Source organism: Sceloporus occidentalis, unplaced genomic scaffold (assembly GCF_023333645.1).
Source record: "Sceloporus occidentalis isolate IW3139 unplaced genomic scaffold, rSceOcc1.0.p SCAF_1, whole genome shotgun sequence".
Lineage (NCBI taxonomy): Eukaryota > Metazoa > Chordata > Lepidosauria > Squamata > Phrynosomatidae > Sceloporus > Sceloporus occidentalis.
In genome coordinates this window covers 275,800,553-275,818,136 of record NW_028316981.1, presented here as the reverse complement: position 1 = coordinate 275,818,136, position 17,584 = coordinate 275,800,553, and the positions used below count along the sequence as shown (strand labels likewise).

At 40.6% G+C, this 17,584-nt stretch overlaps 1 protein-coding gene across 1 annotated transcript in view; it reads right to left on the bottom strand.

Moving 5' to 3' along the window:
* The window catches only part of FCHO2 (FCH and mu domain containing endocytic adaptor 2), a 110,140-nt gene that overhangs the window by 9,054 nt on the left and 83,502 nt on the right, over positions 1 to 17,584 (bottom strand). Inside the window, exons 15-23 of the mRNA XM_089494111.1 lie at positions 16,953 to 16,977; positions 15,450 to 15,492; positions 10,146 to 10,240; positions 9,085 to 9,168; positions 7,759 to 7,862; positions 7,530 to 7,659; positions 3,808 to 3,919; positions 1,824 to 1,979; positions 119 to 251 (exon numbers count right to left, since the gene is read on the bottom strand). Of these exons, the coding sequence (XP_089350237.1) occupies positions 119 to 251; positions 1,824 to 1,979; positions 3,808 to 3,919; positions 7,530 to 7,659; positions 7,759 to 7,862; positions 9,085 to 9,168; positions 10,146 to 10,240; positions 15,450 to 15,492; positions 16,953 to 16,977 (882 nt within the window). The remainder of the gene's footprint in view (positions 1 to 118; positions 252 to 1,823; positions 1,980 to 3,807; positions 3,920 to 7,529; positions 7,660 to 7,758; positions 7,863 to 9,084; positions 9,169 to 10,145; positions 10,241 to 15,449; positions 15,493 to 16,952; positions 16,978 to 17,584) is intronic.

Here is a 17,584-nt window from a genome sequence, read left to right as displayed (position 1 = left end):
TTACTAATGATACACCATCTCTTCTCTTACAGGAAACAGGCTAGGTATGTAAACATTTCCCTTCAGTTCCCAACATTAGTTGTTGCTTTTTAAAGCTGAAATTAAAAAAAGTTATTACCTGATACTTTAGGACATCCACATTATAATAAGAAGCAGAAGGATTCTGTTCTGAGAGCTTCTTGAGGTAGACTGTGACAGCTTGCATGTCCATCCAAAAATCCCTTGCATTGGAATCATTTTGTGATGGATCACTGTGTGCAAAAACGTAGGAATGAAAACACCACTTTTAAGTTCTCTTACCTATTCCTATTCCAAAATTTTATTCCTTACATACATAGGCTACTGCAATTGTGCATAGCAAAAAAAATAAATAATAAATAAATACAATGAAGTGTCTATTAATATAAGCACATACATAAAATATGTAACATTGATGTGTAGCATAAATCTTCATCAAAATTGTATAGAAAGTTTAAGAATAAACAAAAGATTAAGAACAATTTAAAACTTCTAAAAATAAAGTTCTTGAGGTTTCGTATCCATGGGGGATTCCTTCTGGACCCCCCTTTGCAGATAACAAAAAATGTGGGACACAAGTCCTGTTGTTTTTTGTGGGTTTTTCGGGCTATGTGGCCATGTTCTAACAGAGTTTCTTTCTGACATTTCGCCAGCATCTGTGGCTGGCATCTTCAGAGAACGCTGGCATCTTCAGAAGATGCCAGCCACAGATGCTGGTGAAACGTCAGAAAGAAACTCTGCTAGAACATGGCCACATAGCCTGAAAAATCCACAAAAAACTATGGATGCCAGCCTTGAAAGCCTTTGACTTTATAAGTCCTGGTGTTTACTATGATGCCACATTGTGTGCATGGCTGCTAGTGCAGTCACATGCATGTACCTTCATTAAAAACAACCAGGTTTGCCATCTATGCAAATTCAAATCCACAGACGGCAAGCTTGCAGATAACAAGAGCCCACTTGTATAATAGACAACATTTTATAACACCACTCTATATAATGGTGCTTGAGCATTCACAGATTTTGATATCCACGGGAGGTGGGGGCTGGAACCAAATCCTATCAGATACCAAGGGGCCACTATACATTGCTAACCTGAAATACTCTCAATCCATGATATGAAGACCATTATTACTGGCAATTTTTTGTGATGTGTACGGTGATTTGCTGTGTTGATTTATATGAACAGCAAGAATGCTTTCTGACAACGCAAACTGCATTGTGGCATTTGAAGTAGTAAGCTGATTGCATCAATGCATAATAAAGCTAGATGGCCATTTTAAGAACCTGTCCAGTTGAACTGATTGTAAGAAAGATTCAAATTAAAAGAAATCCTTCACATCCCTTTCCATGTAATTTAAAGACAATTTTCCATTATTCTGTACTCATTTATAATAATATCTCATTTATTCTTACAAGACTGGTTCAGCACGTAAATGTCTTGAAACAGTATCTTGCTTTGGATAAATTATACTCTGCACAGGAGGAAATGCAATTATTCATTGTTAGAGATTTCTCTTTTCAAATCTCATGGTTCTAAGACAACTTTGTATGATTTATAACTACTTTGATGGTTAGTTATAGCTCAACTTCAATGCAAACTGGCAAGTTTATAACATATCTAAAGTAACAATAGGACTGATTTAACAGAGCTGGGGGGAAAAAGAACAGAAGGAAATAGACAATGGTATTTACCAAACTATATTCTACAGGATTGACAGGGCTACACAGTGAGAAAACACATATAGAAGTTTTCATGCAACAAGCACATGGTTCATGATTAGATTTTTAAAAAAATACAAAACCTGTATACAAGTTGAGTATTTGGAAGAATCTGCTCTAGTTTGCTTGTGTTTTTTACCCTGAAGCAGAGCACAGCAGGAGATGGATTGCTGGTGAATACTTTAATAATCCCACTTGGGAATGAGACTGTCATATCACCAGTGATCTTCACAATACATCTAAAGAAAGATATGAAAATACAAACATTATTTATGCTACATTCTGTAAAAATGGGAAACAGAATGTAAAACTAGGTATTGAGAACACATTTTAACTTTAGAACAATGTTACTTAATGTTTAATTTATTAAGCTCGATTTTTAAACCAAATGGGATTGTAGCTGACAACCATAAAATGCTTTAAAATAACTTTTATAATTATAAAATTCAGAGACATAGCCATGGAACATCAGAAACCAGTCTGGAATATCAGTATGTAAAGAGATTTTGTAGCACCTTTGAGACTAACTAAGCTTTTGTAGACTTGTATCTGAGGAAGTAGACCAAGTCTGCAAAGGCTTGTGCTACAACTTCTTTTGCTTAGTCTCAAAAGTGCTACAAGTTCCTTTTGCATATTTTTAAAATTATACTTCTATTGACTATTTTGCATAGTTTTAATCTGTATTGTTTTTAAATATATGCACCATTTAAACAGGCAATTCCTCAATATCTGTTTTTAGTAAAAAAAAAATATTTTAGTGTTTGTTCTTTTTTTTTTTACTTCTCAGTAGGATTCATTATAAAGGAAAATAAAGGAAAAGTATGTAGGAAAGATTTTTAAAGTATGTCTGTGCGTGTATATCTATGAATTTAGTATATTATGACAGAAAAGTATCAGAAAAGGATTAAACTGAAAAAAAAAATAGAAAATAGATACTGAACAGTAAGGGAAAAATATCAGCTGGAGGTTAGGAATGTCTGTTTAAAACGCATGTTTTCATTCACATGACACTTCTCTCTTTCTGAGTTCTGAAAGTATAACCCATACTGAATGGTCTGGTCTTGTACATCTTTCGCCTAAGACATGTTAATTTTAAAAAATCTTTTATGTAAAATGCAGTCAGCCCTCCATATCTGCAGATTTTTTTATCTATGGGTTCAAGTATCCACATCTTGAAAATATTTGTAAAATATATAAATTCCAAAAAGCAAGGCTTGATGTTGCCACTTTATACAAAGGACACCATCTTATTGTATCACTGTATTTAATGGGACTTGAGTATCCATGGATTTGAGTATTCTCAGGGGGGGGGGGGGGGCTGGAACAAAATCCCAGCACACACCAAGGGCTCACTGTACTATGAAAATATGTACAGAAAAATGTATAAAATGGTGCTGGGTCCTGACAAAAATACAAAGTAAAAGACGAACAGAAATGGACTTCCCACCTCCTCTCCTCTATCAAAATACCCTCTGTAAAAGTCTCTTCTAAGATTTAAGGACCCTGCTAAATGGGGTAAATGGGGTGTGCTAGAGCAGAGTGTGCTGGAGAAAAATCAAGTGCAAACAACTTCAGTGAGTGGTGCTCCACTTAATGGAAGTTACTTTGGCTGTTTTCAGGAATTCTTCTCATCCACCCACTCACAGCAGTTCACATCCAATTCAATAGATTCTCCTCATTTATGGTTATTTTTGGGTGGCACAGCTGCTGAGAGATGAAGAACTGGGGAGGTGAGTATCTGTCAAAAGTTTTTCATGCATTTTTCTTGGGATCCAGTTTATTTTAAATAAATAAATAAAATGCACTTTGCAGTAGTTTGTTCGAACAAAGATTTTTTAAAAATACAAATGGAAGGGCAGATAGAATGGCATAAAAGGGCTGATGCAGGGACATTTGTGCAAGCTCATAATACAATTGTCTTAAAAATATTAATATTTTCATCAGTAATATATTTGTCCAAATGTACCAGGAATAGCTGAAGCTTCACATTTTCCCCCAGAATAAAAAGTCTAACCTTTTTATTCAATGCAAGACATAAAACTCCAAATAAATAATTGTTTTACTAACTTTGTGGGATCTGCTCCTTTGAAGTAGGCATTAACAGACTCAGTCAGGGCCACTGCAACGGGCAATGTGTCCTGGTTTCCAAGGGTGACAGGGCTAGGACCACGTGAAATTCCTAGGATAATACAGTATCAGTTCTATTGTTAGCAATTTCAAATATAGATGGCTTGATCTCTCATTTTCATAAGTCATTTATTATTAGCAATATTAAAGAAAGCAAGAATATTAGCAACATTAAACAATGCATATTTGAACATATATTACTAGAATCATTTCAATTAAAATATATTACAATTATCAAATATGTTTTAAAGTCCATGCCTTATCGAAGTACATCTACTGCATAAGGTCAAGAAAAGTGACTTGACCACGAGCTATTAATCTAATTCCAGCCCTAGTTAGCTATAACATAGGCCCTGTACAGATGGGCCATTAAGCATGTCCTGGTGACGTACTAGGGTTGCCTTGGGGCGTCAGGAAGTCCAAAAATCCAAGAGCCTTGAAAAATTTTTCAAAAAACACTCTTCCTGTGAAGTACTACAGTAAAAAAAGTGCATGGAAGAGCACAGAAATTTTCAAAGATTGGTTTTTTAAGGCATTCGTTCCTTCCACGGAGAAATTTTTGAAAGACAATGACCGCCCCCCAAAAGCAGTTTTGTTGCTAGAGAACGCCCCGGCGCACCCTGATGCAGAGGAGCTTTAAGATGGGAACATTAAGGCTATGTTTCTGCCACCTAATGTCACCGCAACATGCCAACCAATGGATCAGGGCATTTTGGAAACACTAAAAAGGAACCATTGCAGGAAGCTACTGTCGACACTGATAGAAGAAACTGAAGAAGGGCAAGACATGATTGAAAGATTGAAACACATCAGTGTAAAGCATGTTGCTTATTGGGTTGCAAGGGCTTGGAGTGACGTTAGGGCTCCAACAATTGCCAGATCTTGGAATAAGTTGCTAATGCAAAAATGAAGATGATGATGAAATGATGGAAAGCACAGATGAAGATGAAGAAAGCATTCTATCCTTAGCACACTGTATCCCTGGGTGTGAGGATGTGTCTTTGCAAGAGGTTGACAGCTGGATGAACGAAGACGATCAGTATGAAATTACTGATGATGAAATTGTCGCTCTTGTCAATAGCGTTGGCAACGAAATAGAAATTGATGAGTAAGCATCATCTGTTGAACCTCTCACAATCTCGCATGGCGATGGGGTTAGGGCTCTAGAAATCGTAATGAAGTACATTGAGCAACAAGAAGAAGATATGGGGGTCGACATTATGATGCTGCAAAGATGGCGAGATTTGGCTGCTAAGAAACAACAATCGTCGGGAAAGCAGAAAAGGGTCACTGATTTCTTTACATTTTCAGAGGACTGAACTGTTTATACATTACAATGTTGTTACTGTAACGTTAACTGCGGTGTTACTTTTACTGTTACTGCAGTAAAACTTCAATACGCTTGCAATTCATAGTGATTTCAAGGTTTTTCTTGGACACTCCAGATCAGGGGTAGGCAACCTTTTTGAGCTGGGGGCTGGGTTGCTGTCCCTCAGACAACTGGGGGGCCGAAGCGGGGGGGAGCTTCCACCCTCCGGGGGGCGGGGCTGTGTGCCAGGGTGGAGCTTCCACCCTCCGGGGGCGGGGCCAGCGCTGGAGGCCTCCCTCTCTTTGCCGGCCCCTGATGGGGCCCCAGGCCCCGTCAGACGCCGGCAAAAGAGCCATCTGGGGGCGCCAGCGCTGGAAGCCTCCCCCTCTCTGCCAACCCCTGAGTGGGCCCCAGGCCCTGTCAGAGGCTGGCTGGGGGTGCCAGCGCTGGAGGCCTCCCCCTCTCTGCTGGCCCCTGAGGGGGCCCCAGGCCCTGTCAGAGGCCGGCAAAAGAGCCGGCTGGGGGCACCAGCGCTGGAGGCCTTCCCCTCTCTGCTGGCCCCTGAGGGTGCCCCAGGCCTCGTCAGAGGTCGGCAAAAGAAACAGCTGGGGGTGCCAGCGCTGGAGGCATCCTCCTCTCTGTCGGACCCTGAGGGGGCCCCAGGCCCCATCACAGGCCGGCAAAAGAGTCGGCTGGGGGCGCCAGCGCTGGAGGCCTCCCCCTCTCTGCCGGCCCCTGAGGGGGCCCCAGGCCCCATCAGAGGCCGGCTGGGGTCGCCAGCGCTGGAGGCCTCCCCCTCTCTGCTGGCCCCAGAAGGAGCCCCAGGCCCTGTCAGAGGCCGGCAAAAGAACCGGCTGGGGGCGCCAGCGCTGGAGGCCTCCCCCTCAGGGGCCCTTCCTCCGCCAAACCTCCCTCCAGAGAGAGAGGTTTGGTGGAGGAAAGACCCCCAGGGAGCCCAGGACGCCGGCCCGCCAGGCCCTGGGCTCCCTTAGGGGCCCTTCCTCCACAAGACCTCCCTCCGGAGAGAGAGATTTGGCGGAGGAAAGACCCCCAGGGAGCCCAGGAGGGAGCAGGAGGACCCCCGCCTCCCTCCTGCCCGGCCCACGCTGTGAGGCAACCACAGGCAGGGCGGGAGGGAGAAGCACCGCTGCCCCCTCCTGCCCTGCTGAGGACTAGAGGAGGAGCTCCTCCTCTTGAGGCTGGCTGGCCAATGGGGGCAGGCTGGAGCTCTAACAGACCGCCCCCTGCCAGCAGCCATTGGCCAGCCAGCCAGCCCCAAGAAGAAAAACTCCTCCTATTTAGCCCTCCAGGCGCACGCAGGGCTAGAGGAAGCCGCCGGCGGGCGGGCGGCGGCACACTGTTTGTGGCCTGCCCTCCTCGCCGCCGCAGTACCGCCTGTGGCAATCGGCGGCTGGACCGGGCTGGGGCCAGTCCTGCCACCTTCGCGGGCCAGATTAGGCCCGCAGGCCGGGAGTTGCCGACCCCTGCTCCAGATTATCCGAGATTTTTGGCTATCCGCCTATCCGCTCGCCCAATTATGTTGGCTAATCGAGACTTCTACTGTATTAGAAAAGGCCTGAGAGTATAGTGGAGTAGGGGAACAAAGCAGCAGAATAAATTATAAACAAAAAGAAGCAAATGAAAGACAATAAGCCCATTTTTACTTTAATAATGATGCTTAAAATTACAGACAAAACTAACTCGATGAAGTATAGTTGTCTTAGTTTCATTATTTCCCTTAGAACATTAAATACCTTGTGAAGGTAAGACTAAAAGCAAGAAGCAAATTAGTATGATCCTTGGACAAGATTTGACTGTTCCCCCACTAAACACAATACCACATACCATGGTGACAATTAAAACTGTTTTGCAATCAGTTTGTTTATAGGTAAGCGTAATAGCCAGTTCATACTAACAGGGCAGTGTATTTTAGATTTTTTTAAAAAAAGTATCTTGCAAATTCAGTGGATGACAATTTAAATGGCCTTTTGTGTGACAAATAAGCATGCCAGTTTTGTCAATAAATAAATAAATCCCTCAAAAGAAACGTTCAAAATATGATTTTGGTTATCCACACATTCCACTTCTAGGTAGATAGTTAGGAAGACATGTATTTACGGAAGGTATTTAAACCTTGATAAAATAGATCCTATTATTTCAAACATACAATTACGTTGTGTGTTTAATAAGTGTTGTAACAAGCAGGTGAAAAGACGCTTTGAAATAAAATACTCATTATATTCATTCTTTACTATTCCTTTCACATATTCCATGCTAAAAAGGTGTTCATAGCCCACTTGCAGAAATTATAAAACAGTTGTTTCAATGGGATTTTGAGCAGGCTGTGACTTACCTATTGTGGGCGTATTTGCTGCACTCAAGGAAGCAGAAGATGATATTGAAGAAGAGCTTTCTGCACGTGCCAAAGGGACTGAAGGAGGTGGGCTGGAACTGGAGGTCAAGGGAGGGCTGAATGGCCTTGGCTTCAAACAAAATTCAAAAGGGTCAGTATGCACATCTAACTGGATAGGTCCACAATAAAAGAGATAAAGATCATTGATGCCAGGTTGTACTGCACCTACAATTTCATTAATTCCACTGAGTTTTGCTGCAGTCAACTTTGGTCTGGAAGCTGGTCTGGGAGGAGGTACTAAAGTACCTATGGAAAGAGGGGTTGTTGGTCTTCCTGGAAGGCAAAAAGCAGGGTATTAATGTATTGACATATTCACAAATGTTGGCAATGAACTATTCTGGCACGCTGATTACTATATATATATTCATGTATAAGTCTACAAATTTTAGTCAAAAATTCACTCAAAAAAACTGATTCATCCAGAGGTCAATGTTAGTACTGTACCTTACTCCTTACAATAAAAAAAAGCAATTATTCCTCTGGTGAAAGGCAAGAGTGTAATCTGTCCTGGAAGCACTGACCCCTCTTTAGTCTCTCATCCAGCCAGCCTTTAGTGTGATCACAGTCATGTCTGCTGGAATTTTGTAAGTTCTTTGGCATTGTTTTCCTTAGCTTTATCCTTTAGATCCTTTATTACATGCCTCTAAGTTTTATCCTTAGTTTATCCATGGGTCATATTAAAATCCATAATTTTGGCCCCCAAACCTGTCTTTGACATATACATGAGGTTGACTTACAGTCAAGTATATATGGTATTTGAAAGTAAAACTATATTGAATTTTTCTATTAAAGAGAAAATAGAATCTGCTGAATCAAGATACAGTTCAATAGTACTGACAACACTACTGGTTGTTAAGCGACAGCAATATTACAAACATGACTCTGAAGTTTAACACTAGACACAATATTTCTCAAGCTTATGAAATTTCAGCAATTCCATATCTTCCTTCTAAGTAATATTACTTAATTGCAATTAAGTAATCCACCAAAACTGAACAAAGCCTACTAACTTGTCTCAGATAAATTTACATGTTTAATAGCAGCATATAGCATATTATTTTTTTCCATTCTGAAACGACCACATATTTGCTTTTCCCCAACCCAAAATTAGCAATGAATGGATCCAGTTGGGGTTAAGGAGATTTCCCAGCACATCTTAACAGTGGTAGTGGCAATGATGGGCTGTGGCAGGCAGGCTTGGCCATCCGTGCATATAACCAACAAAGGAGGAGAAGGCCAGTCAGCACATGTCTCCCAGCAGGGCCAGCTGTATCAAAAAAACTACTTGGCTTTTTAATATCTGGTTCTGTTTCACTGAAAAGACAAAGACATCTTGGCTCCAGGGACTGAACAGAAATAGACAATAAAGAAACGGGTGCCTCAAGAGAGCCAGCATGTGTTGTCATATATCAAGTGTAGATTACATCCAGTTCACCAGAAAGTTAGTCAACACTTAAGAATGTATATTTCTTAATAATTCACCTAAGTCCATTACCTGAGGTACTGATGGTATTTGTTGAATTATCTTTAGGCAGGATACAAGAAGATGAAGAACTTTTTTGCAGAGAAATTGAGTGAGCTAAATTAAATATCAAAATTGGGGAGAAATAGGGATTACAGAGAGACTTTCACTCTATTCAGGCTATATTCTGAGCAAAATTAAAGTATTAATTAAAAAGATTACCACAAAAATTTGAATAATAAAAATGTGTGATCTACAACTATTTTCTTTGATTATGCATCTGTCACATATTCAGTATTAGCAGAATTATGCAAGCCCCTCAAAATCCCAAGTAACCCAAGGATCTACAGAAAAAAAAATGTCTTTATTTCAAAGGTTAGAAACAGAGGAAATAAATTCAACAGAAAGCACTACATATTGCACAATATTGCAAAAGGTGGCCTTTGATTCTATACTTTTTATCAAACCACAAAATGATGTCTTGTCTAATGCCTACACACCTCAGGAACACATTAGCTAATATCATGACTGCAAGCCTAGTCAAATGCACAGCTTGAGCTTTCATAATTCTGTGCTACATGGCACCTGGATGTGTACAAACTATAGGCAGGATCCAATTAAATATTCCTACTTGGGAAGCTGCTTCCATCAATAGAATTGGCAAAAGGACAATCCCAACCTTCCTACAACAATTACACACCATGCTAAAATTCTGCTCTTGTGGAGATGGAAACCCTTCCAAAGCAGGATCTTGGTGCTATAGGCACAGAAAATCCAAAAGCTAGCATACACCTGAAAGCTTTAAGTGAAAATTTTCAAAGCATGAGCAAATATATTGCAAACCATCTCAAAAGCCAACAGATAAATCCAAGGAGGTACACAAAAATACCTGGTAAAATACATGAAGTTAAATTAAGTTTCTAAATAACCCTATTATTTTATTATTTAATGGGGGAGGGGGGTACTGCTGTGAATAGTCATTAGTGCAACTGGATATTTACTGTTATTATCGTGTTACATTACTCACTGACATTTTCCCTTATAAAGATAAAACCATCACACTTGTACCTTTTCAAAATTAACAGTAATGTTACCTGATGAAGATGAAGACTTTGTTGAGGTCAGGGAGGAAGAGTCACCAGAATTTCTAAAGAGTGGATCCCAGGCTAGGAGATCACTGTTCCCTTTCCTAATGTACAAGTTCATCAGAAGACGAATATAAATCATGTTACACATAAAGTGTTTTCAGTGCTCTAGTAACAATTAAAATTAAATTTGCATGCTTTCATAAAAATGCATAGCTATCCATCTTCCAAAGAAGATCATGTTTTCTACTGTAAATTCTTGGCTTATAAATGAAAGATTCTTTTAAAAATCTAAAGGATAATTTGGGAAAGGAAATGGTCTTCTGAAATACAATCACCCCTCTGTTTTCGCAGGAGACCTATTCCTGACTCCTCCCCCCCAATGGAAACTCACCTATATTCAAGGCCCACTGGCTTGAATGACGGCGCACACCATTTTGTCCCCCTCCGTTTACTGCCTGCGAACAGGTGAGGGACGCAGATTTCAAGTCCACAGAAACAGAGGGGTGACTGTATTTCAGTTCACTTAGTAAACATTTGCTTCACCTGCACATTTTGGTAAAAGCAGATGTAATGATGTCCCTTCTCCAATAATCTGCTGACTGTTGCAATAACTACCGTATATACTCAACTATAAGTCGAGAAATTTATGCCCCAAAATGGACTCCAAAATCAAGGATCGACTTATGGAAGGGTCAATAGGTTACTCCAGCTGATAAAGTTCATTAAAAAAGTGCCCACCTTCCTCTGTAGCCAAGTAAACAGCTCCCCATTTGAGTCCCGGTGCCGGCAGCCTCTCCTCCCTCTGCGCGCGAGAGAGAGTGTGTGTGTGTGAGATCCTTCATCCCTCCCTCACAGCTGGAGCTAACAAGCAGCTACTGAGGGAAAGGGAGAAGGATGCAGAGAGAGGGAGCATGCCCAGGCTTGGACCCCGTTTTGCAAGCCATGGGTCTGGAAATGCTGGGGTTAAAGGCAAGCCTGGGGTCCTCCTTTTTCCCTCCAAGCCATGGGTCTGGAAATGATGGGGTTAAAGGCAAAGCTGGGGTCCTCCTTTTTTTTCCATGGAAGCCATGGGTCTGGAAATGCTGGGATTAAAGGCAAGGCTGGTGTCTTCTTCTTTTTTCCTGCAAGCCTTTAGTATGGAAATGCTGATGCAAAGAAAAGTGTGTGTGTGTGTGTGTGTGTGTGTGTGTATGCACCCAGACTTGTTTTCCCATGCTGATACAGTGACCCTTGAGAGAGGTTCAGAGAGAGAGAGATGTAGAGCAGGAAGTGGTGCTTTGTTTCCCCCTTAGATCTTTTGTAACATGCCCTCGACTTATCCATGGGTCATATCAAAATCCATGATTTTGGCCTCAAAAACTGCCCTCGACTTATACATGAGGTCGACTTATACCTGAGTGTATACGGTATTACTGCCACTATAGATTTCATGTTATATTTTGTGATTTTATAAAAATTATACTCTCTGTGATGAGACAGAATGCATTTTATCCCACAGTGCCTAGGAAAGTATAGATCCTTAATCCTTCTAATTTAACTTATTTTCAGGGAAGATTACAGAAGAACAGTACTGCTAAACAATACCTCATAACAATGATTTTGAAGTGGTTAATTGTATATGCACAGACTCACACATGTGGATTATACATCTGTTTTGGAACTTTGTCAATCTAGACTTGCATTTGTGAGATAGTCTGCCCTGTTGGGGGAGCGCAGGACAATAGGAATGTAGGTTTCAGCATCTACTACTAGCAACTACCTTTTCACAGAAAAGCACCTTGAGATGCCCTATTACAGTACACCTGCTCAGTGAAGTACTGACAATGTTAGCAGAAGCTTAAGTGTTTTGTCCCAAGCAAAAACATACAAAACATGTTCAACATTTGGGGGAGGGGCTGGTTTGCAAAACAATATACTGTATGCAAAAAAGGAGCTGATTTAAGAGCCATAGGTTCTGAAAAAGAAGTGTGAGAAACATCTGGGAGATGTGAGCAGGTCAACAGGATAAGCAAAGCAAAAAATAGCAATAGCAATAGCAGCTTCATTTATATACCACTTCATACTGCCTAAGCAGTCTCTAAGCAGTTTACAACTGTAAGATAATTGATCCCAACAAGCTGGGTACTCATTTTAGTGACCTTGGAAGAATGCAGGCCTGAGTCGAGCCTGAGCCCTTGGCTAGTACTGAACTCACAACCTTATGGTTCGTAAGTGAGTGGCTGCAGTACAGGCATTTAACCACTGCAGCACCAGGGCTCAGCAATGTTGCTCCAGTGGAAGTTAAAAGAAACCAAGGGCTTATTCCCACTATGATTTAAAGCGAACTGCTGATTGAGTTATATGTGCCTTGTTCCCACTTGATTCTGAAGCGTGTTCAACAAGTGGGAATGAGGGATCTGAGCGCATCATTCTAGAGGAGAAGGACTATGGCAAAGGGGGTTGGCAGAGGGGTGTTTACCATCCCTCCTCAGTTTTGGGGAAATCAGTCATCCCCCACCCCTCTCTTTGTGCTTGTGGTGTGACTTATGGGCACATGACCATATATTTTCTTTTTATAAAAAAAATTAACAGAATATGTAATTCATTGTATTTGCAACTACTTGCAATTACTCAGGCGGCGCGCCATGCGACTGGACCAACTGCAGCTCAGCAAGGCAAGCAGCTGCAAAACCAATGGATCACATATTCTGTCATTTTTAAAATATATATACAGTTCCCAAGCCGGGCTGCTCAAAAGGGTAATGGTGTGCTTGACTCACTCAGGGATGCTGTGGGGTTGCTGGGGTGGGGTGAAAGAGAGAACAATTCTCTCCCCTCCTTCTTGGCTTCCCAGTCTTTACTTTCAAGTAGAGCCCAGGCTGTTCGATTGAAAAAGAGGGAGTGGTCCTTCCAAGGCAATGTGGTGCAGTGGTTTGAATGTTGGACTGGGACTCTGGAGACTTGTGTTTGAATCCCAGAACAGCCATATAAACTAGTGGGTGACCTTGGGCTAGTCACACTCTCCCAACCTCAGAAGATGGTGATGGGAGAGTCCTCCATGACACCCATGGACCCATGCATCCCAGGGGAGAGTCCTCCCTAACACCCATGGATGCATGCATCCCAAGGAAGAGTCTTCCATGAAACCCATGGATCCATGCATCCCAGTGGAGAATTCTAGCCACGGCACCCATGTCTCCCTCCCATGTTTTTTTATTGTGTTGGTTGTGCCACTGATGATGCGTAAATGGTTGACAGACATTTTGAAGCAGCACAAATTAGTGGAAACGACAATCGTGCAAAAAAAGAAGCAAATAAAGACAAGACCCGCTTCCATAGTGGGAACAACGCATCAACTGGAATCGATTCACCAACCTGGAGCAAAAGCGAATTGCAAACCGATTTAAATCTAAATGGGAATGAGCCCCAAGTTGGAAAGCAGAATTCATACTTCTCTGAATGTGTACAGAGGCATCCAGCCAAATCCATCACAGATTCTAGAATCAAGAATGCTCCAAAATAAGGCTTCTTGAAAGTGCAGAACCCAAATTAGATTGCACAGAGACCACAAAAAAAGTTAGTTGATTCTTTTTAGTCATCCTCTAGCTATGCTATTATTTTTATAAACTGCCTCAAACCCCAGCCTGGGAGAAAGGTGAGATATAAATAAAATGATGGGTGGATGGATGGATGTTTCTTGGATATTCTTACAGAATGTGAATTGATTTCAAAGGTGAGATGTTTCCATTTGTGCATAAAATCCTTTAAAAACAATGGCAAGAAAGTGGCACATTGGAGGACTTACCATCAAGTACCATTCTTGCCAAGAAGAATGAGCCATCACAGAATAGGTTAACTTCTGTCGCTGCCCAGGCTAGGCAAAATATTGCATCATTTTAATCTGACCTTTTTATTCATCCTCATCTCCTTTTACTTCAGTTCCTTCATTAAGTTAAGAAACAGGAAAGTAAAGAAACTCCCCAGCTCTAGAAAAGGATTAGGATCTTACAACCATGGGTAAGGCTGAATCCTTGGCAAGGATGGATCTTAATGGCAAGTCTTCCAATTTGTCATTCTCAGCTGGTGGAGAAGGAGCCATCCATGAATGGGATCTACCTATGCAGATATGAGTATCTAGATAGGAGGTGGCAAAAAGGTGTTTCAATGTGGTATGACTTTATTGCAGCACCCTTCATGGTATTGCAGTTTCTGGGGGAGGCAGCAATGAGCCCATGCATGTCCTAAATTAAGCAAACATGCTTGGGACAGGAGAATTCCTAGAAGCAGATCTTGTCTTTACTGTTTTGACTTTTACTCTTCTCATCCCAAGAGGGAGGGGGAGCACTGAAGAAAATCAGTGAAGGGAAGAGAGAAGAAAAACGAAAAGGGAGACACCGAAGGAGCTTTTTAAAAAAAAGAGAGAGAGAAGAGAGTTTGGGACAAAGAGAGCAGGAGAAAAAGGAGGACTGGAGAAGAAATAAGGTAAAGCAAAAAGGCACTAGAAAAAGCAAAAGAGACAATTATACACTGCGTCTGCATCATATGTGGGTGCGTCATATGTGGCTTCCAGCATAAGCTGGAGCTGTGCTGGAAAAAAGCCTTGTATGCCCCGGAAGAAGCAATGAGGTGCGCGCCTGTGGCATGTGTGCCACACCACAGGCACGAGCCCCATTAGTTCTAATGGGGCTCGAGCTTACATGCTTTTTCTTCTACACCGGGGGGTGGGGGGGGGTGGGGGGTGGGTGGGTCCCGGAACAGATTCCCTGCCTAAGAGAATGGCTCACTGTATGACCTTCCCTGCATGAGGCAAAAGAAGGACTGAAGTAGGAGGAGATGAGGAGTAATACAAAGCTCAGGTAAAATGATACAATATTTTGCTTTGCCTGGGGAGGGGCAGGAACTAGAATGGCTCCCTCTTTGCTAGCTGAGAATGATTTATATTCATAATTCCTTGACTAAATATAAATAAATAAAATTTGACAAATACCAGGTGCTCTTCAGCCCAGATATATGCACTAGACTTATGCTACAGGTGGAACCAAATTTTAATTTAAATGATTTTACTATAAATATAAACATTTCTATATGAGCAAAAAGATGTATAAATATATACATTCCAGTATGAGAAAAAATGAAAAGAAAAAACAAGGTAAGGGGGAGGAAAGCAGTTGGAATGAAGTATAAAAACGATTTAATAACTAAATGAGCAGACTTAAACTTAAGATATGATATCTGAATCCAGCCACGGATACTAGAATCTGAGAGGAAAATCCTACAGAAATAATATCTGGTGATTTTCAAATAAAAATAAATGTCAAAGGAGAAACTTACTCATTAGATGAAGCAGAAAGCTTTGATTTTGTTAATTCTTCACCTAATTAAAAATATTATGATCATTGAAAGCAAAAATATTTAATTAACAAAATCAGCCATCTTTTATATAAACATAGTTGATTGGTAAAGTGACAATTCAAAGTAACTAAAACAATGAATGAAATGGACATGTATTAAAATATGAATTATCTACTTCTATTATGTTTTCCAAATTGGTCTTCTAGTGTTCACTAGAATTTACACAAAACTGGGGATTGAGAAACCCTAAGATTCTCCAGATTTCAAAGGGTTTGTGAACTTGGATGGAGAAAACAATTAGGTCTTTATTGTCACTAACCACTCTAACTGAAATGTAGCATTCTTCAATTATGAATACAGGTAAGGAGTAACATTAACACTAGGAAGACCTGTGTGCTGAACTTGACTGCAAAAGGGATTCATAAAAAAAAAAATTAAAACAACAACACTAGAATCTAGTATAATACAATGCCAGGTGTCTGTTCCCGCTCCACTGGGACTGTGCCCTTCTTTACCAGATAGCATACCAACTGCCCTATGGGAAGGAGTGTCCAGGGAAGAAGGAATATGCAAAAGTATTATCAAATGCCTGTCTTTTCTCAAAAAGGCAGATTTTATTTAAAGAATCTGCAATAGAAACATACACACAGACACTGTTGTTGCTGTATGTCTTTCTAGTCATTTCTGATTTATGGTGACCCTAAGGTGAACCTATCACTGGGTTTCTTTCACAAGATTTGTTGAGGGTGGAGGTTGCCACTGCCTTCTGAGGCTGAAAGAATGTGACTTGCTCAAGGCCACCCAGTAGCTTTCTATGTCCAAATGGGGATTTGAACCCTGCCTCTGAGAGTCCTAGACCAACACTCAAACCACTACACAATGCTGGCTCTCACACATGCATATGCACACGGACACACACACACACACTGCTCCAACGAAGACTGGCTCTTCTAGCAGTAACAACAAACCATGTAGCATGAGGTTACTGATATGAGCAATGTGGTAAATATTTTACATTTCTTTGCATCTAAACATTCTAATGAAAAATTAGATCACCATAACTTGGAGGGGAATCCCTGTTCCTAAACCAGGATGCAAACATTAAGATTCCATGTGCAATAGCACTTCTAGTGTCAGAAGCTTTTACGAGTTGAACTATGGTAAACTCATCTAATACCACACAGCCATTTTATTAAACAATATTTTATTATGGATATGTATCTTGTTCTGTACAACTGCACAAAAATACAAACATTTTGCAGTTGTTTATTGTAGTGGAAAAACTTCCTTCACTTCAAAAATGATCAAATACAGAAGGATTTTTTTAAAAAAACCACCTAAATCTGAATATCCAAGTTATAACACCATATCTTTCAATTTACAAGGAACATTTGATTATCCAGGAATGTCCTCAAAAAGAAAAGTAAAGTTTTGCAATAGTAAGAACTATGTGATGACAGCCAAGAGCTCACATAAACTTACTAGATGAATTCCGGTTCATCTGTGCCTAAACAAAACAAAAAGCAAACAGTGCTTAATGAAAAGTGTTCTCGGTGGTAGATACACATTCTGACTTTAGCTATTAAGTGTAACGTATTTAAAAAGGCAAAGAAAAACAATGCATCCTTAAGTCAGGAAAATGATTTAGACAAGTGATTAAATTTGCAATATCTTTTCACAACATGACCATCCCAGGACCATAACTGGAAAATGCTGGAATGTGTTGAGTATTACACAAGACGAGACAATTCTTTATGTCACCTAGTAATTCAAAAACAAAAAACAAACCAAGGAACCTACACCAAAATGTAACTAGCAGAAGGTTCTAAACCAACGAAGTGCAGAGAAACCAAAAATATGTGTTTTTCTCCAAATAAATGTATTGGAAAGGGAAGTTGGGATTGTTCCTACTACTGTGCTGTGTTTCAAAAGCACCAGGAAGGCTTTGGAAATCTAGTGCAAGTATAAAAATTCTTTGCTGTATTTTTAACTTCATAGTTGGGAGGAAACCTGGCATTTATCATGTTTGCCTAAAGACAAAGAATACTTGCCATATGGCAAGCAAATCATGAACCTCTAGTGCTTAAAAAAAGGTTACAAGTGGATCTATTTAT